Source organism: Perca flavescens, chromosome 4, assembly GCF_004354835.1.
Source record: "Perca flavescens isolate YP-PL-M2 chromosome 4, PFLA_1.0, whole genome shotgun sequence".
NCBI classification, from domain to species: domain Eukaryota; kingdom Metazoa; phylum Chordata; class Actinopteri; order Perciformes; family Percidae; genus Perca; species Perca flavescens.
The window spans coordinates 24,736,079-24,762,594 of NC_041334.1; the positions used below are offsets into that span (position 1 = coordinate 24,736,079).

General features: G+C 40.1%; 1 protein-coding gene across 1 annotated transcript; it reads right to left on the reverse strand.

Annotated features, from left to right (window-relative positions):
* Positions 1-212: 212 nt before the first annotated feature.
* LOC114553855 (von Willebrand factor A domain-containing protein 1) lies at positions 213-10,691 on the reverse strand. The gene is made up of 5 exons (XM_028575281.1): positions 10,455-10,691; positions 2,076-2,615; positions 1,574-1,852; positions 897-1,172; positions 213-650 (listed from the first exon to the last, which is right to left on the reverse strand). The coding sequence occupies exons 1-5, from the start codon at positions 10,534-10,536 to the stop codon at positions 358-360; spliced, it is 1,470 nt and encodes a 489-aa protein (XP_028431082.1). The 5' UTR covers positions 10,537-10,691; the 3' UTR covers positions 213-357.
* Between the last annotated feature and the right edge of the window lie 15,825 nt (positions 10,692-26,516).

The following is a 26,516-nucleotide window of genomic DNA, read 5'->3' on the forward strand; positions in this document are numbered from 1 at the left end:
TTGCTCGTTTGAAAGCCATGATGTCTCTTTCTCATGGATGGGCCAAATTCTCTGGGCGGGCAAAGCAGAGAAAGGGGAGGTAACCTTGCTCCTTATGACCTCATAAGGAGAAGATTCCAGATCGGCCCATCTGAGCTTTCATTTTCTCAAAGGCAGAGCAGGATACCCAGGGCTCGGTTTACACCTATCACCATTTCTAGTCACCGGGGGACCATAGACAGGCTGGGGGAACGCATATTAATGTTAAAAAACCTTCATTTGAGAAAGTCAAATGAAAAATTACAACTCCCTTTAATGAACCAAACCTGCTATGCATGAGCATAATCGCAGGAAAAAAAAAAAAGAGGTCAATAATATTCAGCTCAGCCAACGTGTGTGCCTCTCTGCAGTGCAGCATAACCCGTCTCCTCGGCCCCAGCCATAGACTGGGGACACACACACTCGACTGCTCGGTGCGAGGCGCGTGAGACGCGTTGAACGAGAGGTAGGAGGCAGGTACGCGGAGGGCTTCGAGGAGGAGCTTTTGGAGAATTCTCCCTCCCAGCTCAGCCAGAAGCCTTTCAAACCTTCCTGATGGGCCTTCCACGTTACCCGCACCTTCTGACGCTCCACTGTGGTCAACTGAAGGTCGACGAGAGCTGGCAGAGCTGCTGCAGGATAAAAAACATAGAGGAAAGCAATGGAAAGATTTAAACATCCTGGTCAAGTAAAGCTAATGCAGCCTCAAAAAGTAGTAATGATTCACCAATGAACTCGAAAGGTTAACCTTAAACAAAGACAAATAAAAAGAAAAAAATGCTTTTAACCAACGGCAACAAAATTATGTAAAAGGAAGAACATCTGAAAGACACAAACAGACATAAAAACATGGTATAAACCTCAAACTGAATACGTACCCTCTTGAGTGCATGCCCTTACAGACATGGCTCTTTCTTTTCCATTCACATGCAGAGCACTGACTGTGACCAGGTACAGAGTGCCCGGCTCCAGGCCGTTCAGCAAGGTAAAGTTCTGCTGGTTTCGTAATGTAACGGTGTGGACGTGTCCGCTTGGAATAGCTCCATACTCAACAGTATATCTCTGGACTCGAGCCGGCTGCAGGGGACCCCAGCTCACACGGATCTGACGTGGCCCAGAGTCTGACACAGAGACCACCGTCGGGCTTAAAATATCTGAGGGGAGAGGAGGCAGAGGGGTGACAAGAGACACAGGTGAGACGATGACTAGCTGCAACAAATTAAATAATAATACATTTAATACAAACATTAACAGTAAGAAATGAGGTAAAATGCTCTGTCATGACACAAACTCTGTTTTGCCTGTTGAATGACTCCAGTTTTGTGTTATGTTTCTGTAAAAAATCAATGGAAATTCTAACATCTACAATTTGATGACAACTATGAATACTCCAGGAAACTGAGGAAGAATACGCAAAATGAATAATAACAGCAAGTGTTTTTTTTTCTTCTCCTTTTTTTTGTGTCATGAATCCAGTATGTTTTGTTAAGTGCATTACAGGATAATAAGACATGTATTTAAAGGGGAAGGGGATTTCCCCTTTAAATCCTCTCACCAGGAAGTGTAGTGAAGTCAACAGAGAGTGTGTTAAACAGCCCCTGGTTGGACTCTGGGCGGAGGGCAGCTGTGTAGGTGGTTTCAGGCTGGAGTTTGGTCAGCTCTACCCAGCTGGAGTCGCCTGGGAGAATGCGTCTAGTTTCAGTGTACGTTTTCCACCTAGATTTGTACGAGAGCTCATAGTAACCGTTGTCAGCACTCAGAACAGGACGCCACTGCAGCACAGCACTGTGGGAAGTCAAGTGAACCACGCGCAGCCGTTCTGCACGAATAATTTCTTTAGATAACATAAGACGAGAGGAAAGAGCGAGGGGGGGAGGAGAGATAGAGAGGCAGGGTGAGAAAAAAAAATTTTAAATCACTTTTTCAGTCTAATAATAACGGTCTAAAATCTGACATGGAACTACTGCTTCCACTGTGCTAAACCTCATATTTCAACCACACACACACACACACACACACACACACACACACACACACACACACACACACACACATACTGATAATGGCCTCCCTCAGGTCCTCTGTGATGATGTCGATGTTATCTATGTCCACAGAGTAGAGGTGAGACTCCAGTGGAGGTGTCACTGCACGTTGTAAAACCTGGTAGTTGCCATGTACTGTAGACACAGCTAGAACAGAAACTCCCTGCGCCTTCAGCTCCGACATCGGTTTGTCCACATCTCCAGGCTGCACACCATCCGTCAGCCACAGCAGAATCTTTGGCACGTTCTCATCTGTCTCTGTCAGAAGCTGCTGCGCCACCCTGAGCGCTGCCTTGGTGTTGGTGTCTCCCTGTAGCTGGCTGACACTCCGCAGAGCTTTCTGCAGACCTTCCTGATTGCTGTGGACGTCCAGGCCGAACTCCAGGTTAGGGTTTGTGCCCACCTGCAGCAGCCCGACTCTTACGTGCCCACGGCCCAATGAGAAGGGGCGAAGCAGCTCGGTGACGAAGTGCAACAGGCGTGAGAACTCGTAGTTTGCTATACTCCCTGAAGAGTCCAGCAGAAGCAGAATATGCCCTTCACAGCAGTTTAACACTGTGTACAACAGAAGGAAAAAAAGGAAGGTCATTTCAATGTCGTTTCAATAGTTTTTGGCCACTTGGGGGCAGCAGAATAAAGCTGTCAACGCAAAATTGACATATTATCACCTTTACGTTGATATGGTGTACTTGTTGGCAAACATTATTTACATATCTAGAGTAACATCAGGATTCATTTGGAGTCTTGTTTCTGGTCAACTAGCTAATGTAAGTCCAGTATTCACTCTCATTTAGGTCTTTGGCTACTATATTTTTTAGAGCTTTTAGTACAGTTGCTGAAAGTGACTGAAAATGGTGAACGCTGATGAGAGTGGGGAGAGTGAATCAAAACATTAAAGTAGCTTGCCTGGGTCCAGACTTTTGAATCCGCCCACTCCACCAAGTTGATTGATTCTTCTGACATCATGACATGAAAAAGCAGTTTCATCGGTTGAAACAACAATTGATCCAAAAAGCGCTGCGGGGGGATTAATGGTTAGCCAATGAGTGCCACGGGCGGAACTAATGACGTTGTCAAGCTTTTGTCAAGCGTCTTCTTCTTCTCAACATTGCCCAACATCTTAGTTTGCTTTTACTTTGCTAAATGAGGATGTTGGCATGGCTACTCATCAGTATCGACTTAAAATGAGATTAGATTCAGGCAGATACGTTGGTCTCTACTGGTTAGGAAAAATCAAATCCCGCTCTCCTCACAGAAATTGGTTAGAGCTGACGCCATTTCAGACTGAAGATGGAAACAGAGTTTAACGAGTTGAGGATTCTGTCTGATATCAGGCAATAAAATAACGGGCCATAAAACCAAAACAATGAGCTGAAAGATGCTAAAACTGTAATCAGGTGATAATTCTCTTTGAGTTCGTCACTACAAGCAAACACTTTTTGCATACACTTTTGTGTATGTGAAAAATGTATTTGATCCATTAATATATTGGTAATCCCCCCTTTTAAGACATTGGATCAAGGCACAGACGAGCAAGTTTTTAATTAATGGTTAACATGGAATTTTCATAAAACATGGTGACTTATTAGGTGCCTTCGCTTAAAGATACTAGATACTACTACAATTTCCAGTGATGAATCATCCCATCATGACTATATTAATATCTCGTTATATAAGAAAAGTGACACTGATGTATGGTATCTTAGGCAAGACTCATCTTATTGTCACATATGCTATTGCTGTCCTTGGAATAAGAATGAAGGGCAATAACAGATAGAGGAGCTGTTTTGTTTCATGCATAACGCTGAAATTCTGAGAACAATCTGCTCAAACATTTTCAAAACATTGAAGAGAAATACTTTAAATGGCGCTAAAGCAGAGGATTTATGATTGCCAGGAATAAAGAGAATTGAATCACCGCAGTCAATTTATCATAGGAAACCAGAGTGAGATTTACATTGTGTATAAATCAGTTGGAAAAAAAAAACAGCAGTGCAGAGAGAAGAAGAAATGTGGGATCTCTCCACATGAAAGAACACATGCTGGTTTCCCCACCTTAAACTTTCATTTGTCAGAAGCCATTATGCTCCATTTTGTCATCAAAAAGTCCCCTTTACGGAATCCTTTTCGATGAAAAGAATCAACTTTACCCACAGCACCATCCTGCACACACATACCTGGAGACCACTGAGTGTTTCCTAATAATCCTGCTCACTGCATGTGACTTCTGGTACATTTGGTGCCTGTCGTTCATGAAATATTGGTCTTATATCACTGGTAATAACTACACTGACATTCGTTCTTAGAATAATAATTTTTTTTGTTGGCTTTTCCGCCTTTAATGGACAGGACAGCTAGGTGAGAAAGGGGAGAGAGAGGGGGAAGACATGCAGGAAATCGTCACAGGTCAGACTCAAATCCTGGACCTCTGCGTCGAGGCATAAACCTCTATACATATGTGCGCCTGCTCTACCAACTGAGCCAACCCGGCCACACGTTCTTAGAATAATTTAATCTGATTCTTGACTAAGGATCAGTTAAAAGTGTGTGCTATATAAGAATAAATTCAACACAAATAGAGTCCTTAATTGTCCCCTACTACATAATGCACACATCTGCTTTATTGCTTCACTTCTTTCCTTATCAGTCACACTCTTTTCCATTTGCAGCTCCTCCACATAAGACACACATTATTTTATTGCAGCAGTGGTCGATAATCATTAAACTTGTATAGGGAGGCAGAAAATAAAGCTGCAAGAAAATAAACAGGCAGGGAGGAAATGAGGGAGAACGCAATCAGACGAAGAGGTGTCAGCTAATGTCTTAATAAAACACAGATAACCTACAAAGAGAACAAGAGAAGATTAGATTAGATTCAACTTTATTGTCATTGTGCAGTGTACAAGTACAAAGACAGCGAAATGCAGTTTGCGTCCAACCAGAAGTGCAAAAAAAGCAGAAAGTGCGATGTGATATACAAGTATAGACAGGTGGTGCATAGGCAGGAAAAGAAATATATTGCAGTGTTATAAGAGCAGAATAAATATGGCTATGTAATATGAACAATGTATGAACAACATGTACAGATATGTGCAATAGGCAGCAATAGGTGGTGAAATAGGCAGGACAAGAAATATAGTGCAGTGTTCTAAGAGCAAAATAAATTTGGCTATGTAATATGAACAATGTATGAACAACACGTACAGATATGTGCAATGTAGTAGCAGTTACATAATACTAGTAGTAAGAATAATATAGATATATGCAGTGTATTAACAGAATATATAATAAGAAAAACTGAATAAATATGGATACACAGAATGAACCATATAGACAGATATGTACAGTATGTAGAGCTATGTGCAGTGTGGTAACATTATGAGAGTAGTCGGAATAAGTGTATGTGCAGGATGAATAGTATGAAGAGCAATATAATATGGCTATGTATAGGTGCAATTACAGTATGTACATCTGTAAATAAATAAATAGAACAGTATGGGTGGGGTAGGGTAGTGCAAATTGTCTGGAGGGGGGGGTGCAGAGCAGTAGGGTGACAGCCAAAGGAAAGAAACTTCCTCTGAATCTGCTGGTACGGGTGTGGAGAGACCTAAGATGATTGGGGTGAACAAGCTGTTGTTGGGGTGAGAACAGTCTTTGACGATGCTGCGTGCCTTACGCAAACATCGCTTGCCCTGGATGGTCTTGATGGAGGGGAGTGAGGAACCGGTGATGCGTTGGGCAGTTTTCACCACCCTCTGTAGTGCTTTCCGGTCATGGGCAGAGCAGTTGCCATACCAAACTGTGACACAGTTAGTGAGGATGCTCTCGATGGTGCAGCGGTAGTTGTTGGGGGGGGGTTGTTTGTGTGTTATTCGTTGTTTATTGAAGCATGAGGAAATGTATGACTATGTTGTAAGTTGGTTAATTGTATGTTTATTGTGTGTTATGCGTGATGTGTCGCCATCTTGTTCTCTCGAGTGCCCAAGACAAATTTCTCCTATGGGAAACAATAAAGGCTTATCTTATCTTATCTTAGAAGTTCACCAGCGTCTGAGGAGACAGGTGGACCTTCTTGAGTCTCCTCAGAAAGAAGAGACGCTGAGCCTTCTTGATCAGGGTAGAGGTGTTGAGGGTCCAGGAGAGGTCCTCAGAGATGTGGACACCCAGAAACTTGAAGCTGGTGACACGCTCCACCTCAGTCCCATTGATGAGGATGGGGGTGTGCGTGCCAGCTTTAGACTTTCTGAAGTCCACAATGAGCTTTTTGATCTTCTTGATGTTGAGAGCCAGGTTGTTGTCAGTGCACCACAAGGATAGGTGCTCAACCTCCTCCCTGAAGGCAGTGTCATCGTTGTTGCTGATGAGACCAATCACCGTAGTGTCATCTGTAAACTTGACAATGATGTTAGAGCCATGTACAGGTGTGCAGTCGTAGGTGAAGAGGGAGTAAAGGAGAGCGCTCAGCACACATCCCTGTGGTACACTGGTGTTCAGGGTGATTGTTGAGGAGGTGTGATTATCTTACCGCTGTTGGGTATTCCACTGTTAAGCCAAGTTTCTGTGAAAATCATGATGTTGCAGTCCATAATCATTCTGTGTGTGGTGATCCGCAGCCACAGTTCATCCATTTTGTTCGCCAGCGAGCGATAATTGGCGAGGAAAAGGCTTGGAAGAGAGAGTTGATGTGGAGTTAGCTTTAGCCTAATAACAATGTCAGAATTGCAGGAGCCGATGTCCAAAAGTTCATGTCGGGTGTACGATATGTACGCTTGACTGTTTTACTGAAAATACTTGAGATACACAAGCATATTACTACTAATTTGCAGAATCTGAATAGACACAGGGCGTAACAAAACTTTGTCCGCACCGCCATCTTGTCAATGTCAATGTCAAGATGTGTTGGGGAAACAGGGAATATATACATGGTGACAAAGGGGAGAAGCTGAAAGGGGGAAATGAGACAGAGAACACAGAAACTTGTTATGGGAGCAGCTGGGTTTGTTTGTTTTCCTTGTCCTGTGTGTCTGTCCATGTGCTGGCGTGGCTGAAAGTAAGTCAAGGGGCGTGGCCGGGCGATCCACCTACCTGCACGGCTGCTGGCTATCCTGCAATCTCCTTCTGCTCAGCTGTTGCTGATCATCTCATCACGGCTGCAGTATTTAGACCTGGCTGGAACCTGTCTTCGGCGCCAGATTGTACAGCTACCTAAGTGGTAACTTGGCCCCAAGTGAATCGTGCTCTCAAGTTTCTTGCCTCTTGTTTTTTCGTGCTCCGCTTACTTATGTTTGTTTTTTGTCTTCTCATCCAGACCTACACCACTCGAACCTGTGCCTACGACTACTGTGCCGCTAGCCTTTAGCTCCTCAAACGTTTCATCGCCTCGTTTGGATCCCTGTGAGAGTGGTTTTTGGACACGCCACGCTCTGCCCATGCCGCTCAGTCCTGTCTCCTCCACCAGCGCAGCAGACTGTCTCAGGCTGTTGTGTTTTTGTTTTTGACATACATTAAAGACATTCTAAACTATTTCCTCCGTGTCTGTGTGTGGTACTCCGTGTTCTGGGTCGTAGCCATAGCCATAACAAAACTAGACCGAAAGATGAGGGGAGATGGTTAGATTAGAGTTGTTGATGGAGATGTAGAGGAACTACTCCATCTTTGCATTCCTCAAAAGAAGAATACATGTGAATTTGTGTGTGTGTGTGTGTGTGTGTGTGTATATGTGTGTGTGAGTGAGAGAGGGAGAGAGATTTGAGCATGTCATCTGTCATTTAATTGTTTTTAAGCTGTGCCAAGGCCATACACCACACTGCAGAGCTGCACAGATGAACGGAAATATGTTAATGCTTTCTGTGAAGTTTACTGAGTGCGATATTAACATGTGCCAACATCAAACAGACAGACTACCCAGCCTGTGTTGGATCAAAATCTGTGCAGGCTATTTCTAAACTCTTGCTGATCTAAACAATTTTACACAGAAAATGTTGCTCTGCTGCCTTTTAAACATTTTACAGATTTCCTGCAAAAAAGTGAAACTCCTAATTAATTAAAAGTTTTTTTGGTGGGGTGTCTAACTTAGCTATTAAGTAAAATATTTACTTTTAATTAGCTGTGGCCACCTGAAGTACCTCAACTTCATCTATGTCAAAGTCAACATTAAGGATAAAGCTGCTATTGTCCTTAAAGATGCAGTAATGGACTGTGGAAAAGAATAAAACATAAACAATAAACCTTACCTGCATTACTGAGATAATGCAATTTAACTTTAGTTCAGCACTGCACGGATTGGCACCAGTTTTTAATCTCTTCAGCCCCTATTCTACCAAGCCAAGCGTTGACCTTCAGACCTCTCACATCTAATGATAATTATTTGCTTTCTTGCTGAGAGTTAGATGAGAAGATTGATATCACTCTCATGTCTGTACGCTGAATATGGAACTTGGGACAGCAGCTGGTTAGCTTAGCTTAAAGACTGGAAACAAGGGGAAACAGACAGCCTGGCTCTGTCCAATGGTAACAAAATCCATTAAACTCACTAATTAATACATTATATCTGGTTTGTTTAATCAGAACATCTAAACCCAACAAACTGTTCTGTGTTTAAAGGGGCACTACATGTTTGTAAAACCAGTCTTCTCTTCAGTGGCTCTGCAGGAGCTTTGTCACTCTGAGAAAATAACCCTGATGATGTCACAGTGATGTCATTAGAGTTATCTTATTTTAGGCTTATAATTATAACAGAAACCCTGTGTTACAAACTAGGGTCATGGAGTCTGAAAGACATGGGTGTTTATCAGGCAGTGAGGCTCTAACAAAAATATGCTGTTGTAGTTACAGTACATTATGGGAAATGTATGATTCAGGGGTTTGGAGCTACTCTGAACTAAATGTTAGGATATCATAACCTCCACAATAATTTTGAAACCTTATTTAAAAAAAAGAATCTGCTGTGAGTCCCTCAACTTATAGAAGTGCAATATTACATTGCTGGAGTACCCCTGATTCACTCAGGCAGTCACACTCAGCTGAAAATGTTTTAGGGCGGACTAGTGCTGGTGGACGCACTGTTTACTTGCATATGTTTCTATAAACTGGTTGAGGTCCAATTTGGCTGTAATATCTCCAGTAGTGTCATAATTTGGATGAGATTACATTTTCCGTAGCTTGTTTCAGTTACTACACCCTGATCATTTGTTCCATAGTAAGTCACAAAAAAAACTTCAGCCAACTGGCTTCTTTTCAGTTTAAACCCATTACCTGCAGTGGTGGAAGAAGTACACAGATCCTTTACTTTTTACTTTTTTTTTAAATAGACCATTAGAAGTAAAAGTCCAGCATTCAAAATGGTAAATAAAAGCACAGAACTACTAACAGCAGAAATATGCCCCCTTGGAGTGTTATACAATATATTATTATTGGATTATTGTTACTGCTGCATTAATATGTTAGCTAGTTGAAGTAAGGTTTAATTAGGCTACGTTATATACTGTTAGGTAGTTTAATCTATAACTGCATTGAAAAAACGGTCGCACGATGGCGTGATAGTCTTTTTCACAGCATCTGTGTTATTTTCTGTCATTACCAGGTCACAATAAACAACCTGAGATAATATGGAGATGTCTGCTCTTTTCTAGCAAAAGTTACAGATGGGATACACAAAATATCAGGTGAAAAAACGGCCGGATATTTTGTGTATCCCCTCTGTAACTTATATGGTAGACAGGTGAACAAAGCGGTTAATTGAAAAGCCATATTAAACTAAATTAAATTAAAACAGAAATCATGTTAGAGGGCAGGGAGGGACGGGTTAGTAAAGACAAGGAAAATACATTGTGCATAAACCTGCATGACTCACATAGATAGGGCTTTCTCAAATAAACGCATTTATGTAAATAAATGAGACCCTTGTTACTATGGTAAACCTGTCGAGTCTTCCTCGCCTTTACTGTTACATTTAAGAGGGGAATTCGAAGTGCAGCAGTTAAACTCCGCTCTGAGTGCACGCGTGCTCCCGCGACCAGGGGATCCTTGGCACGACACCGGCAATGAGTCTGGTCTGTTGCTAAATGCCACTGCTCGTTATAACCAACATGTCTTCATCCTTTATCAAACATTTATTAACACCAATGTCTAAATATTTTACAAAAAAATCTAAGTTTTAGAGTGTATTTGCATAAATTGGGACTTTTACCATTAAGGGGAAAACACGTTATTTCTGAAGGTTTAACTTTCAGCCCAGACTCCATTTACAAAACATTAAATTTGGCTAACGTAACCCTGAAGAAGCAAGAGATCGCAACCTGTCTATTTATCAGGTCTGTTTAATTGTTCATGTTTTATTCGGCCAGGTGCCTGCTCCATTTCATGACTGTATTGTAGCTTATGTTATAAACTCACCTGTGGCAGGTACAGCAATCTGCATGTTGCTCCGCTGCAACATCGCGCAGAGAAGAACACAGCGAAGTAAAAAAACATTCATCCTTTCTAAACAGCACTGGAAAAAATATGAATTTGATCAGAAACAGCGCAGGCAGGTGAAATAGCCAACACCGACTCTCCCTTCACCAGGTCACAGGTGGTCCAGTCTGTGTTATTTTGCACCTCTGTCGCCACTTCCGCAGAGTTTTGCTACTGCACGTCATCCAAACTTTTCTTCAGCAAACACCTGCGTCATTGCGTAGCCTACTGCAATCCGTTTAACTGTTCCACTTTCTAGTCCAGATTACTCCTCCTCCCCTAGTTTCTGAGCCAGGACACACAATCATTGTCACTTGTTGCTTGAGTGTGGTCTTTGATGGGACTATTAGGACAGATGCTTTCTTGATGATTGCTCTTTTCTCCTGCACTGTAATTTCCTCTGTCCTGGCGTCATCACACTTATTTATACAAACAGACAGGCACCTGACTGGAAATCTCATTATAAGCATGCCCGAATTAAATGTCTGCTGTGGTTGCCAGACACATTATCTCATCTGTTTTCCCTCTACATTATCTTGTGCTGGAGGAATAACAGTGAAACTGAACCGGTCTTCATTTTCTCTGGGGACAGCCTGGAAACCCCTTGGGCTGACCACAAAACTGGAACCCGCTATGGGAAACAGAAACAGGGCACCCAAGTGGATGACAGAGTGGCAAAGAAACCCATTCAGCCAGTCCATTAGACAGGATTAGAGTCAATACCACAGCTGCCACTTAATCAGAAAGATAACTTGCATCAAGTGCAGGCTATTGACATGCATTTATTGCAGTCGACTACAATAGGAACCACGCCCCTCTCCCCCCCCTGTGTGTGTCTATATGTGTGTGTGTGTGTGTGTGTGTGTGTGTGTGTGTTTGGGGCTTTTCCCGCCTTTATTTAAAGGGAAGTGCCAATGAAAGGAGTAGTTAATGTGCTTATTATATGTATATGGAAGCATGTTTGTGTTGCATCAGAGGCCTATGTGTTGAGAGATATTTGTATTTGTTGTGCAGTAGAGAGTAGCAGCCTGTGCAGAATAGCAGCACAGTATGTAAAGTGCAAGGCAGTCATGTGTTTAGTCCAAACAAAGTGCAGTTCAGGCAGGTTGCTGCACAGTAGGGAAGCATGGCAGTGGGAGAGGGCACAGTCCATTTAAAATCCTAACAGCCTGTGGAAAGTAGCTGTTCAGCATCCTGCTGGATCTGGAGCGGAGGCTCCTGTATCTTTTCCCAGACAGAAGGAGGTAAAAAAGGCCTTGGGAAGGGTGGGATGAGTCTTTTATGATGTTGATCAATAAATATTACATATTGTACCTTAAACTGGCAGTAGCTTTCCAAAATCACAGTTTGATTGAAAACTGACGTCACATGTTGTATCATCTCCTGCTGGTATAAAATGGTAAAGTATGTTGATATTCTGTAGGATACTAACTACTAAAATGGTGTACTATGACGATTAGTTTAGAATAGGATGTAGTATGTATTTGGGACACAGCTAGCTATTATGAAGTTTTCACAATTTTTCCAGCTCTATACTCTAACACTAACACATTCAAACTGATTTGTGTCCTCTTCTCAATAGCAGCTTGCTATTGTAACTCTTAATGTGATACATGCATTTTTTTTACTTCCACTTGAAACAGATTGATTTGGATTTTCATGTTTATGTGTATAATAAGCGAGGCATTAACTCTCACAGTAGCACCCCAGCGTATGTGTGTGTGTTCATTTGATCATGCGCCCAACTCAATTAATGTATAAGAAGACTGCATAAGCAGTATTATAATTTCTGCTGGGCATGCAGCATGAAGACGTACAGTACATGATTAACAAACTACCAGCACTTCATTCTTCACAGTGTCAAAAAAAGCGTGGCCTGGTTGTGTACAGAGAAGGGAAATGTGCTATTAAAAAGCCATTTTATTAACTCCATGTTGATGAGCTCTGCCTCTGCTGAGGAGTCCACCTGATTAACTTCCAGATTAATGTGCCGTCAGGTCTCTGCCTCTGCTGCACAAATTAACCGGGTTTGTTATCACAACAGTACAGTGATACAATAATATTGACCACACAGGACAATAATTAAGTGGTAACCTATTTCCCTGTAAGTCTGAATGATTTCATTATTAACACACTCTTTGAAAAGTGGAGTGAGCACTGTAGCTCAGTGTTGCTTAGTTTGAATGTTGGTGGCAGAGAAAGTCTCAAAGCTAGCTTTGAACCAAAGAGTCTCACTTGTAAAAGCAGGGAAACACAATACACAGAGCACTTACATGTATTGATTAGAGGGATTCACTCAAAGGACAGATTCATAAGGATGGAGCCTTCCTTCCGTCTCCATACTCATCCGCTGTCTTGGTGCATGTCTGAGCCTGTGGCATCACCAGCAATCCCGGTAAGATGAAAAACTGGAATTTCCCATGAAGAGGATTTTCTCTAGGCAGCTTTCTCTTCATGTTTGTATTGGCAAACACTTATAAATGAACATAACATGTCTGTGTTTGTGAGTCTGGGTATGTGTGAATGTGTACAGGTGAGTTTGTGTTGTGTGTGTTTTTTAACAAAGAGCCAAATAATGCAACATATGTGCTACGGTATATGCCTGTAAGGCCTTTATTGATTTTCCAAAACAAAAATGTTAGATAGAAGCAGACATTTTTCATTGCATTGCTAATGATTGTTGATTGTTGAATTTAAAATACATCTTCTATTTGGGAATATGAAAACATACTTTGGGAAACAGATTAATCTGAAAGCTCAGATATATATTCGACTTGGCATTTACTAATACAGCAGTGCCTGAAAAGCAAAAACAAATATAGATGCCTAACATCAGCTGAAGACTGTCGTTCAATGTAATTACAGTAAAACCAAATTGAATCAATATAGTGTTATATTGTCAATGCACGGTATTTTAACCCTAATGGGAATATTTCCCAATCTACTATCCATATCATATGATGTGAACGCGGCAGAAGAGTCTACATCCATGCTAGCAGCTCTGTGAGATTATACTTAAAGGTTCCCCTCTGGATTTTTCTTTTTACTTCCCAAAACACATTGTGTGTATCCTTGAGGTCTAATACAGTAAAACAACGCATTTTAAATCTAGCATTATTTACATTCATGTTGCAGTTTAGCTTACTGTCTTCTCCCCTCCCTTCGCATGGCATTGCTGCATTTCTTGGCACAGTACAGCCACCTGTTGATGAGTAGAACAATCTAAAATAATTGGTAGGACTGTTTATCACGTCACCCGTGTGCATGTGCATTTGCATGTGTGTCTATGTGCGAGTGCATGATAGAAACAAAATGGGACTCAGTCATAATAAAACTGCTTCAACGTGCTCCCGGACGTCAGAAACTCCACTGGGAACCTTTAAGCATGGTGGTGCTTGAAGCTAAATGTTAATGTCGGCATGCTGAGTAAGGAAGGAGGGAAGGTATACTTCATTCATTCTCTTGATTTATATATATCTATATATATATATATATATACACACACACACACACACATACACACACATACACAAATAGGACCTATACATTATGTATGGAGAGATATCAGAGCGCCTCACAGGATGGCGCCCTGAGCAGTTGGAGGTTCAGGATCTTGGAACTGGCACCTTTCCAGCTACCAGTCCACACTCAGACTTGGTCCGTGCAAGGACTTGAACGGTCCCCGGATGGCGAAGATGAAGGTTAAGAGATTACCAAAGTCATTAGGATTCATCCTCTGTGAACTATGAATGTTTGTTACAAATGTCATGGCAATCTATCATATAGTTGTTGAGATATTTCAGGCCTGACAGTGGTGGACTGACCAACCGACCAACTGATATCGCCATGCCCCCATAATGGCAAAAAATGAAATGTGACAATAAAAGAATCAATCTTGGATGGTGAGGAGCTGAAAGGTGAAAAAGAAAAAGTAAAAAAGAGAGAATGTAATTTCATAACTTCAGTCATGTTTATCAAATTATAATTGATGCATATAATGATGTACATAGCACAGCACACAAACAAAACACAATTTATCTCCAATTTAAATGTCCAAAGTGTGAAATGACTTGACTGATTTGTGTGTGTGTGTGTGTGTGTGTGTGTGTGTGTGTGTGTGTGTGTGTGTGTTTTCTTTTTGTGCGTTGCTGGCACAGAGTAAAATCTAATCACCAGTTTCAGAGCTCTGTCGGGAGATGAGTCTGCTGGAATAAATAAAACTCTTTGCTGTCAGTCTAGAGAGCACTAACCTTCAGCTGCCTCATAAAACACGGTAAAGCACTTCATGAATGCAGTTTTGGCTGCACAGGAAAGCTGTGGGCATTTTGGCAGTTAGGTACTCTGACAGTGGACTCTAAAAACATACTCAAATTTCATTCATCCATTCACATGGAGGCTGATTTGTTCGACTGGTGTGTAACAGATTATGGCAGGTTTCTGATTCTAACACCATTTAGGCTAGCTAATGGAGCAGCTAAAGTTGTGTAATTAACTTTAATGTCTGCCAGTCACATTTCTAATCCAATGAAATTCTTACAACGGTCATTTATGAGGAAAGATGCAAGACTTTTAGGAAAGGGTACAGAAAACAGACAGGAAGGCTGTGACTGAGTCAACTTGGAGAGAAAACAGAGACACAGGGGTCAAAACAGTTAGGTCCACATCATTACGTAGCTCTCCTCTGGTGCAGGACCTTGAAAATGAGCCAGGAAAAAGCAGCAGAGCAAATGCTGCACATAGAAATGGATCTGAATACAGATGGATCTGAATACAGTAAAATGTTGCGGGTACCTCGGGGTGCTACACAACCTTTGCCATGACCTTTGTTGAAAGCCCCAGTGGGAATATGGTGGTGATGCATTCGTGTTAAATGTCATTTATAGATTCATTAATTTTCTGGTTTAAGCTTGAGGCTTGGACGAGGTTTTGAAAACATATCTAGGGCCACATTACTAAACAGTCAATGAACTTTATCTTCAAACATTGACTTCTTGTCACCTGCACTGTTTTACATTTGTGTGTTTAACAGTGACAATGGTTAACATATCGCTGTGAACATCATACTTATACTTACTTGCTTCTACTTTTTGTCACAGTTGTGACATTGCTACTTTTCTGCATTTACAGCTTTATTATCATGCAGTGAAAATACCTTTAACAACAAAAAGCTGATGTTTATATTTACTGTAATGGATGAATTTCCTAAATCAAGTCATAAAGGCATGCATGCTAGGTAACTAGGACTACAGTTGACAATTAGCCGACTGGCTAACACTGGCGCATTTACTGAAATGTTGATTAATAATTGTCTTAATAAATAAAAATATAAATCTTAGAATTTTTGAAGTCATTTAAATTGAGTTTGTGACGATGTGAATGTACACTAATGTCAGCACAGAATGCTTTTGACTTTTGAGCTGTAATATTGACTGTTGGGAATTAGGTAAAACATGAAAAACGCTATTGATCATGTCTTTCAAAAACATTTAAACTAGAGACAATAACCCTAACCCTTAAATGTTGCAGCATGTTTTCTTCCAGGCATCATAAGGCTTTTAGTTGAAACTCAGAGGCTCCAAACACAAGAGAGATTAATGAGCCATCAGTTGCACAAAGTGCTCTAAATGATGGACTGACTCTTTGCTGGATTTTAGTCTCAATGCCACATCATTATAATCTCCAGCAGACTAACCACAGAGGGGAAAGAAATCAACTCCCTGCAGGTGTCACAAGAAAATCCATCTTGTCAGGTTTCAAGTAATGTGTCCGTGTCTGAACCATTCTGAACTATAAGCTTACCGAACTAATCAGTGTCCAGTGAGGAGCTACTGGCAGCTACAGGTTTAAGTGTGTGTGTGTGTGTGTGTGTGTGTGTGTGTGTGTGTGTGTGTGTGTGTGTGTGTGTGTGTGTAACGGCCAAGACTGTTTGATCAAAACAACGGACGTGATAGACGGATGGTTCATCCAAACACATGCCAGGTATTTTTTGAAAGTGCCTGCCCTTTTCCAAACAGTTTCCAATGATGGCTTCTGAGATGGTTCCGTGTAACAAACCATCTGGTGCCTCAGGTTAAGGTTGCCGCCCCCTGTGCTAAAATAAACTACTCGATTCCTCTGGGCTCCAAGAGCTCACTACTTTACACACACAAATTAGAGGGGTTTCGGTTTTTGCCAGCAGGATTAGCTGTTTTCTTCTTCTTCTCCACTAATCCATAAGGCATCATCACTGGTTTCCTTGGAGACTTGCAGGCATCATTTACGCCATGATGTCACACAAGAGTCACAAGTTGTTGGCGTCATATAACAGGCACGTGAGACTTCACATCAGGCACAATAATCAAGGTGTGAATTGGTATGAGACCACCTGGGAAGGAATGCATTGTTAGGAGCTGATTGTTAGGAGATAGTGTCTCAGGTTTTCTTCCTCTGATTTCTGATCCAGTTTAACATGCATCATCACTGCATCAAGCCGTCTGTCATTTGTGACTAAAATGTGGAACTGAGGAACAGCTGAACATATCTGAGAAGTTGGCCCTTCTTTGTTGGTTCATGTTGGGTATATTACATTATTTGTGTCTTGTTGGCAGTCTTGTGGGCTTTTGTATATTTATTGTGTTGTAAAGCAGTCGTACATTTATCAGTCAACTCTTTTGCATTTCAGTGTCTATTGCCTTTCAATAAATTTATTGTTTTAATTACATAATCCTCTAAAACATTAACCTCATGTGGACTCTTTTAGCTTGAGTTTACATCCATTTAGAATCCAAAGCTTATTAGTAATTAAACCCATTTTTGTTTTCTTCACAAAATATCTGCAGTGTATTTCACTGCCTTTTTAGCTAATCATGATATTGTTATGACATGTTTAAAACTGTGTATTTATGTAATTCCAAAATCTTTTTTTTTTACATAATAATTTATTGTGTTTTAAATCTTCATATCAAATAAACATAATAATTTGCTTGTGTGCGCAGGTGTGTTATATACTTTTTGCTCTACTACTGTCTGTCTCTGTTCTTCAGTGTGAAAGCAATCCTCATTACTGGTCCGTGTAAACACACACACACACACACACACACACACACTGCTGACTGAAGCAATAAACAGACAGGTGGAGGACTGAGGGAGGAGAAGAGGTGCTCAGCAGTATTTCTGCCTGAGGCAGAAACACAGAGAAGACTGAGGAACTTTACTGTTGGTTTAAAAGGATTAGGAAAAATCTCAGTTACAATCTCTGCCTCCAGACCTAAAATTCTGTTTCAGTATAGTAGAGTATCACTTACAGTTTGACAAATAGTTGAAGAATGAAGCTTACACTGATTTCAGCACACTTGCAGATAATGTAGTTCCTGCCTTACACTTACCTGATTTTCATAAAATGAATTTCCAAAAAGTTAATTTTATTGTAAAACAGTTTCCGTGGTGCTAATTAACATCTGAATAAGCATGTCTCAGTTAGTGCCTAAACATGCATCACAATGTTACTTAGTGCATATTTCTGTTAACATTAGCATTCTATTTGTGGTTACACAACAACAACCCTGAGAAAAACAATGATGTTGTTGTGTTCAGGGTGGGGGAAGTGTCTAACAAGGTAGCCAGGTCAACACATTTTGTAACATTTAGTAACATTTAGGATTCTATTCACCCAGTTATTGACATATTACACAAATATATTTCACAGTTTGATACCTGAATATTCCATTTTGATTAACATTAACGTTAGGCTACTGCTCTGCTTTCTGCTCAAGACTCGGCTTAGCCATTGTTGTCATAGCAACATGGAGCGTCTCTAGCTAATTTCAGCTGCCCAAGCTACAAAATAACTAATTTTATTGTATTTAACTCATAGCAACATGCCTATAGGTAACAGTATACAGTGCTATGTGTACGAATTCTTCATTTGGTTACAACAAAGACAAAAGTGCTTGAAATTGTAGAAAACCACAATATTTACTTACGTGTGATGCACGGAGTAGCCATCTTTGAAACTGAACTCGGGGTCCTCTGAGGTTCGTAACTCAGGAAACCGACTCGCAGATCGACTTCGGTGGACAAATAGAACGAGGCATAACTGTGGCTGTGTCTGCTCTCATCCCAACTGAAGTCTCTTAGTGTCGGGGAGTGAGGCAAATGGACCAGGGTGTGCTAGCTGGCTAACTTAGCATTAGATTAGTCGACTACATGCAGCTAACGATACGTGGCAAACTTAATTGTGGGTTAGCCCAGTGCTGATAACCGTGGTCAAAACAATCATACTAAAAATAACTTTATGAGCGTGTTCAATGTTGTTGTAACGTTATAACTTTACCCATCTAGCATGAGCCACTTGTCAACATAGCACATTGTAGTAAGCTGGATATATCAATATTGAATTATATCAATAAATAAGGTCTCTGCTGTATTACTTTGTTGCTCGATTACTGTTACTGAGTATAATTCTTTGACATTCTTTTAATTTACAATTACTCACGAACATCTGGTGTTTCCCATGTTTGACGAAAGTTAGGAGTAGAGCAACTAGAGGGGTCAAAGGTTATATGACTCCATTGACCGGCGATCAAACGACATTAGGCCAAGCCTGCGCAGAATCGATCACCAGTGATCGACGCCCAATGCATGCCGGTTAGATTTGTAACCGACTTGATCCCGACTTGCTCTGATGTCATGGACATATGGGCAACGATAACCTCACAAGATTAAAGCGGCCGCAGTTTTTAGAGCCAGGCGCCAGAGTTGCTCTCCACCGACTGCACGACCCAGGGCACGATGGGAAACGCCTGCCTCTCAGCTGATCTGACAGCTGATTGGTTCAGACACATTTTATATATTTAATGCCAGAACACCACAATGATTTACAGTAACCTTTTAAAGTGATTATTCTCAAGAGCCTCAAAATGTACCAAAAATAAGAATGAACTATTTGGGTATATTTGACACATTTTCTCTCATCTTAGACTAAGACTTTTGTGTTGTTCAGGTGGTGTAGCTCAGGCCGATCATGTGGCAGATGTTTGTGTTTTCTCCAGATGGTTTCCTGGCTCAGAGGAGCGTGTGCTGAACAGATTACAGGATGATAACAGCCTCCTGCTGTGTTTGGTTAATACTGTATTTCCCTCTCATCTTACCTTTCCCTCCTCCCAACTTTATTCCCAATTTCCAGCTTCCCCTCTCTGTCTCTGGCGTCCATCAGCTGCTTCCTCTTCATTAGTATTTGTCTTTCATCCGCCCAATGAGGAGTCTGGCTCTGCTGTCAGCGCAGCACATCGAGAGGGAAATGGCAACAAGGGAGTCGGTTTATTTGTGGAGATTATTTATAATACAGGAGATGTCTCTAAGGCCTATACATATTTGTGTGTGGTGAAGATGGGAGCTACGCTGCTGGAATAAATGTCAAAACACCATTTCTGCTGAGAATGTGCACAGCAGAGTCAACCCTCCGCACCTAAGTCGAGTGACAATGAGGCAAACAAGAATAAATTCAGAGTTTCTCGAGTTTGAAAAATAGTTTTTTGCATTGAACAGGTTAGAAGTGTTATCCTCAGAAGGGTTAAAAACAACGCTGTACTGAATTTAATGGCGATGTTAAACTTAAACAGCTTCAAGCATTATACTGTGACCTTAATCATCTGTGAATATCAATTATATCACATGCTGTGTATATTAAGATATGTAATATTATTCTACATTTGTAAAAGCTTGGCAATGACAACATATTAAAAAATAATACTTTCTAGTTGAACTCTGGCTCATTATTAAATTTATCCCAGACTGGGATTATGGAATTTGGTGGCCAAACATGGTTTATATATATAACTTAATCCTTATTTCCAGATGGGACAAAGACTTTCTCTCGTTCTCCAGCAGAGTTCTGGTCAATGAAATCTCAAAGTCCTAAAAAATAGTTTCTTTCTTTCTGTCTTTATATGGTTGGCTATAAATTGCATTTTACATTAACAACAACACATAAACTGGGGCAGAGACAGGTTGTATTTGAAACCTGCGTGGTTGTATTGTTTGGGGATGGTAAGGCTACAGCTTTCAATCTTTGACACGCTGCTTCTCTGTCAGATTCATTGTTATTCTGCTCCACCGTCATCGTGTCCATGAGGAGTTGACTACAGACAGCACTCATGATTTTGCAGCTCTCTTCATATTTAACCCTGAGCATGTTACTGTCCTCTGCAGGACTCTATGTTGTCATGCACATCAGTATCTAGTCAGGACTGATGTTACACCTGAGACACAGATCAGCTGTGATTAACCAGGTACAGACAGTACAACTGAACACATGATGTACCCTTTATAAAGGGTTTTTAAGTTGTCACTTAAAGCTTTACTGATGGTGTACCAATTCTTTATATATCATTTATAAGGCATTAATAATAATAACTTTTGGGTTGCCAGGTTGTGAAAAATCTATTTTCAAAAAATCTCTAAATTTTGAGAAAAGTTATTAGTAAAGTTTTCTGAAAATAATCCAAACACGCAATTGTTAACCTGAAAAATTAATTACTAGATCGATTGTAGTCCAGTTTTCTCTGCAGCTCTTTACCAGAAGATGTTGAAGGTGGATTGGTCCATGGTCCATTGGAGGGGTGTTCTTAGCCCGATAATCAGACTGAATTGCAATTTATTTTTTGTTTATATTTAAATTAGATTTAAAATTGGAGATGTGGCCGGCAATGCAGAAGTCCATGAGCTGCTGGCTAGGGTCCTTCCTGATTAATTGAAGAGCTAAAAAGACCAGAGTCATGCTGAAGTTAAAAACAAGCCAAAGGGATCTTTCAGAACCTGGCAACCAAAGTTTTTTCATCAATAATTTATCTGCAAGTAAATGGCTTATTAACAACAGTAATGTCACTAATTACAACTTAAAACCTCTTATATAAAAGGTGCCTTATTAGAAAGTGAGATTACTTTTTGAAAGTCTTCTTTGAGTCTCAATTTTTAGTCAAAGACCCAAATTTCTGCACCAAACTCTCTAATTTCCTCTTATCTTCTTTTTTTTATTTTATATCTCCCTCTCACAATGTTTATGCATGTTTTTATGTTGATTTATGGGTGGCACAAAGGCAATATTTTCCAAGCTCATCCCTCTATGGACATGCACGCACACACACACACACACACACACACTGGGCTGCTGACAGAGGCACTGCAGAGGCTGGCAGACTGACAAGGGTGATAAAAGATGTTCAGTCACTAGTCTGGGATGCTTGTGAAGACACATGCTTTGGTTTAAACAGAGCTGGTTTCTGTGTGCATGTCTGTGGGAGTTAACATCAAATATGTTTTTGGATCAGGGCATGTTTCTGCACGTTGATGTGTTTGTGGTTTTAAATGGATCGTACACAGTCAGTAACCTGATTGCTTGTAGTTAATCATGAACCCCACCAAAGCCATAATTACCCTCATGACTTCTAAAAATCCTACCCCACCCTCCACCCCCGCACATACTTTTACAGTTTAAACGGAACACGCCGACTTTTTGGGAATTTAGCTTATTCACCATAACCCCCAGAGTAGGACAAGTCGATACATACCCTTCTCATCTCTGTGCGTGCTGTAATGCTGTCTGACGGCTCCAGCATTAGCTTAGCCCAGCACAGATCCTGCAGGTAACTGGTTCCAACTAGCCTACTGCTCCGAATTGTGACAAAAGTGACAAAATAACGCCAACATGTTTCTATTTACATGTTGTGATTTGTAGAGTCACAGCGTGTACAAAAAACAACGTAACATGAGACACAGCCATCTTCTAACAGTAAACAAACTGGAAACTATATTCTCAGACAGGCTTGCTGCGAGCATATCACTCCGCCCAAGTACTATATTCTTCCGCCTGAGAATATAGTTCCCGGTTTGTTTACAGTTAGAAGACGGCTGTGTCTCATGTTATGTTGTTTTTTGTACACGCTGTGACTCTATAAATCATAACATGTAAATAGGAACATGTTGGCGTTATTTTGTCACTTATTCGGAGCAGTTAGATTACTGGAACCAGTCACCTGCATGTTCTGTGCTGGCCTGATGCCGCTGGAGCCCTCAGACAGCATTACAGCACGCACGGAGATGAGAAGGATATGTATCGACTTGTCTAACTCTGGGGGTTACGGTGAATAAGCTAAATTCCCAATAAGTCGGCATGTTCCTTTAAGGTTTCAGTTTTATTTAAATACTATAGCTCTCTAAACAGTGCTCCCTTAACGTTCAGCTGTAATAATCAAGATAAGAGGGAAATGGTAGTCATCTATGTTGCTAAATGAAGGTCAGGAAATCACAAAGGTCAGTAGGATTCACCCTCTGGAGACCATGAATGGCTGCACCAAATGTCATGCTAATCCATCCAATATTTGTTGAGATATGTGAGTCTGGACCAAAGTTGTGGATCAACCGACTGACAGACAGACGGACATTACCATCCCCAGAGCCACATTTGGCTAAAAAGTCAACACAGTAATTAAGGTGTAATTATAATATTTTCCTGAAAAGCCACTTTGAACATCAAGTGCATGCACTAATGGACATTGCTCCTTTTGTGAAATATGCAAATACAACATTGACCTTAAGTGTTTATCAATGGAAGCAAATGGGATTTTAATTAGTGCAGTGTAAGTGCATTCATATTTATAGAGCTCTTTTTTGATGTCATTTGATTTTATTATGAAAAGCAAGATGACTGTTATGTATTGTTTGCTATGCTATTGTTTGATATGTATATACATGCAAAAAAGAATATTCACATCGCTTCCTTTTGTTTGTTGTGTTGTTGTTTTTGGTAGAAAAACACTTGACTTCATTCATGATTCTGGTGAAGAAGTGGCAGGTGTAGTGTTTGCTAAACGACAGTGGGCACAACTGGAGTCACATGTGCTAAACTCTAACTACAGTCTGCACAGCAGCAGTTCATGTGGACCAAACTCTAGCAGGCCCTTGGAATTGCTTGTCCAATTCTGCCAACTCGTTACTGATGATTGAGATATATACTTTATATATATATATATATATATATATATATATATATATATATATATATATATATATATATATATATATATATATATATATATATATATATATATATATATATATATATATATATATATATATATATATAGATATATATATAGATATACATATATACTCATACCACATTGTTCGCCATGCCGAAGGTTTTTTCCAAGATGTTTGGCTAATTGCAATGTAGATGACAGGAGTGGATGAAGATTTAGAATACAGTAATCACTTCTTTGTTTTGATTTTTACAGTACAAGCAAGTTGAGGAACACTGCATTAGATGTTTTACAGTACTGTCTTTTCTTTTCTATTTCCTAGCTATTTATTTATGCTTTGATTCAAATCAACAGTTGTGATTGTACTGTAATTTTTTTCATCAATACATTTCAGATTTTGTTCAATGATTCCAATGTGTCTGTAGTATTCTCTCTACTACTGCAGTACTTTTACAGGGATGTATTTACATGTCGTACCATAATGAAACATGTATCACCTATTTTGTACTACAATATTTAATGATTGTAAGAACGATGACACAGTGAAACTATGGGAAACTATGGGTAGGTGTGTGGGTGATCTAACGTAACGTTTCAATGGTATTTCACCATAAATTAGTTTTTTGAACCAATGATTAAAGATATGAATGCACAATGCAATGTTTTGAACATTGGACAGCCTGTGTTACAAGTGACGACCGTTGTGAGTTTTGTGTCTAGAGTTTTGAAAAATTACGTCAACAGGCAAGTGTTATTTACATAAACTTCTGGTGTACTTACAAACTTTCCAATCCATCATTTTATGAGTGCATAACCTATATGTACTACAGTAGACGTTTGGTATCATTTCGGGCATTATTAGTGGGGTCATTTACGAGATACATACGTGGGTCCATTAGCCCCTGCGCTAAGCTATTCAGCTGATAACGCTACTCTACGAAATTGATACCCTGTACAGCGACACTTAGGTTGTGTGATATTATTATGGTTACCTGATCACACCAATAACACAGCATCTCCTCATCACTGCATTCATCAATATTAAGATGCATTAGGTGGGTCTATGGAAGTAAATCTGTTTAATCAGATTTTGAAATTAAAAAGCCATTGAATTTCTAGCACTAAATATGTATGCATTGAAATTATGTTCTTCAAATTATTCAACTAATTCTCACCTTTATTTTTCTAAATTGATAAATTCAGAATCAAAAATTCAACATAAACCCTTTACCTTAATTTGAATTTTATTATTATTTTATATTTTATTGAATCCCTTTAATTATTTTTTCATATATTTTATATTTCATTATTTGTATTATTATTAATTTTTCTTCTTATTTAATTTTTGTATGTTGTGTTACATATGTGGCATACACATGTCATTTTTAGGTTTGTATCTAGAGGGTGGGTGGGGTGATGGGGGGAAGAATAATGTGAAAAATGTTTGCTGGGTTCTGTATAATTGCTGTACACTATGTAACTTGATGTGATTAGCAAACTGAAATTTAATAAACACAATGAAAAAAAAAAAGACATAAAAATTCAACATAAAAAAAAATCAATATACCAAATTCAGATGGAAAATACAATGTTTAAAATTCAACTAATATATTTTCAATTTCCTCAAACTCAACAGGCCAAATCCAGCTGCAAAATGTAATCCGGGAACCCAAGGAAAAGCAATCAATTCTAGAATCTAGATCGGTAGTTTGCCCTATAGCTATAGCTGACTCATGGACAAGTTTATTTCCTCAATCGTTTGTTTAAATAACAAAACACAATTATCCATTATGGCAACCTGTGGTTATCTGCCTTTCGCAAAAGCTGGTCGGCTGACACACACACACACACACACACACACACACACACACACACACACACACACACAGCCGCAGTCAGAGGCGAGGGAGATCAGCGTCTGACAGGGCAGAGATATAGCCTACGTCTTATTTAACATACTTTTATTTAACGAGGGTTGTATAAAAACAATGCTTGCCAAAATCTGCCCAAATTACATGAACAAGAGTCAATCAGGTCTGATGATGCCTCTCTGAACACTGGTTTGTCCTACATGTGTACATGTGTATGTGGAAATATATATGTTTTATATAGCCTATGTGCACTTATAGCCTACATGCCCAGAGCAACAGATATGAATTATCATTGTGATAGCCTATCTGGTGCAATAGATTTATTGTCCCTGTTTTACTGTAAGCCAATGAATGGAAATTATAAGCTTTGGTGTCTCCCCTTAACTCTAAATAACAAATGCTATTATTTATTATTTACACACAGGCTATGTTAAAGAGAGACCTATCTCTCTGCCCTTTCAGACGCTGCTCTCCTACTCCTCTGACTCCTGCTCTGGCTGCCCAGCGAGCTCGTAAACGTTACGCCCGCAATCACTTGAGGAGCTTTTTAACTCTGAAAGGCAGAAAACCACAGGTTGCTTTTTATCTTATAATGTATAATTGTGTTTTGTTATTTAAACAAACGATTGGGGAAACTTGTGCAAATGAGAAGATTATCCACAGTAGGCTACACTGCTGTCACACCACACCACAAGTCTGTCAATTTTTTACCACACAGAGGTAATTTGTGTGCTGTGGCCTGAGTGACCCCATGAGGCGCAACGAAATCTCCTCCTGACTGTTGCAGTTCTCCTGCAGAGGATGGAATTAGTGTTCGTGAAAAGCCTGCATTGATTCCTCTTTTCATCCTGCAGCCACAGGAGATGAGAAATAAGCTGTAATGAGATGATGGAAAATGGAATTAAATTTTCTGAAAATAGGAGGAGGATGAGGGAGGACAGTATAGTGCTTAAAGACCCAAAGTATTAAGCCGTGAACTGAAAGGAGAATAATGAGAGAGAAGCTTGAGGAGAGGGGAAAGATAATGTGTAATAGTGGTAGCTCTTCTTCTCCCAGGTGGTGGTGGGTGGGTGGTGGTGGTGGGTGGGTGGGGGTGGGGGTGAAAGAGAAGTACA

Coding starts and splice junctions, on each gene's coding strand:
- LOC114553855 (XM_028575281.1), bottom strand. CDS start 10,536: ATGAATGTTTTTTTACTTCGCTGTGTTCTTCTCTGCGCGATGTTGCAG. Junction 2,616..10,454: donor GATTGCTGTACCTGCCACAG/GTGAGTTTATAA, acceptor TGTTGTACACAG/TGTTAAACTGCTGTGAAGGG. Junction 1,173..1,573: donor TGACTTCACTACACTTCCTG/GTGAGAGGATTT, acceptor CTCTCCCCTCAG/ATATTTTAAGCCCGACGGTG.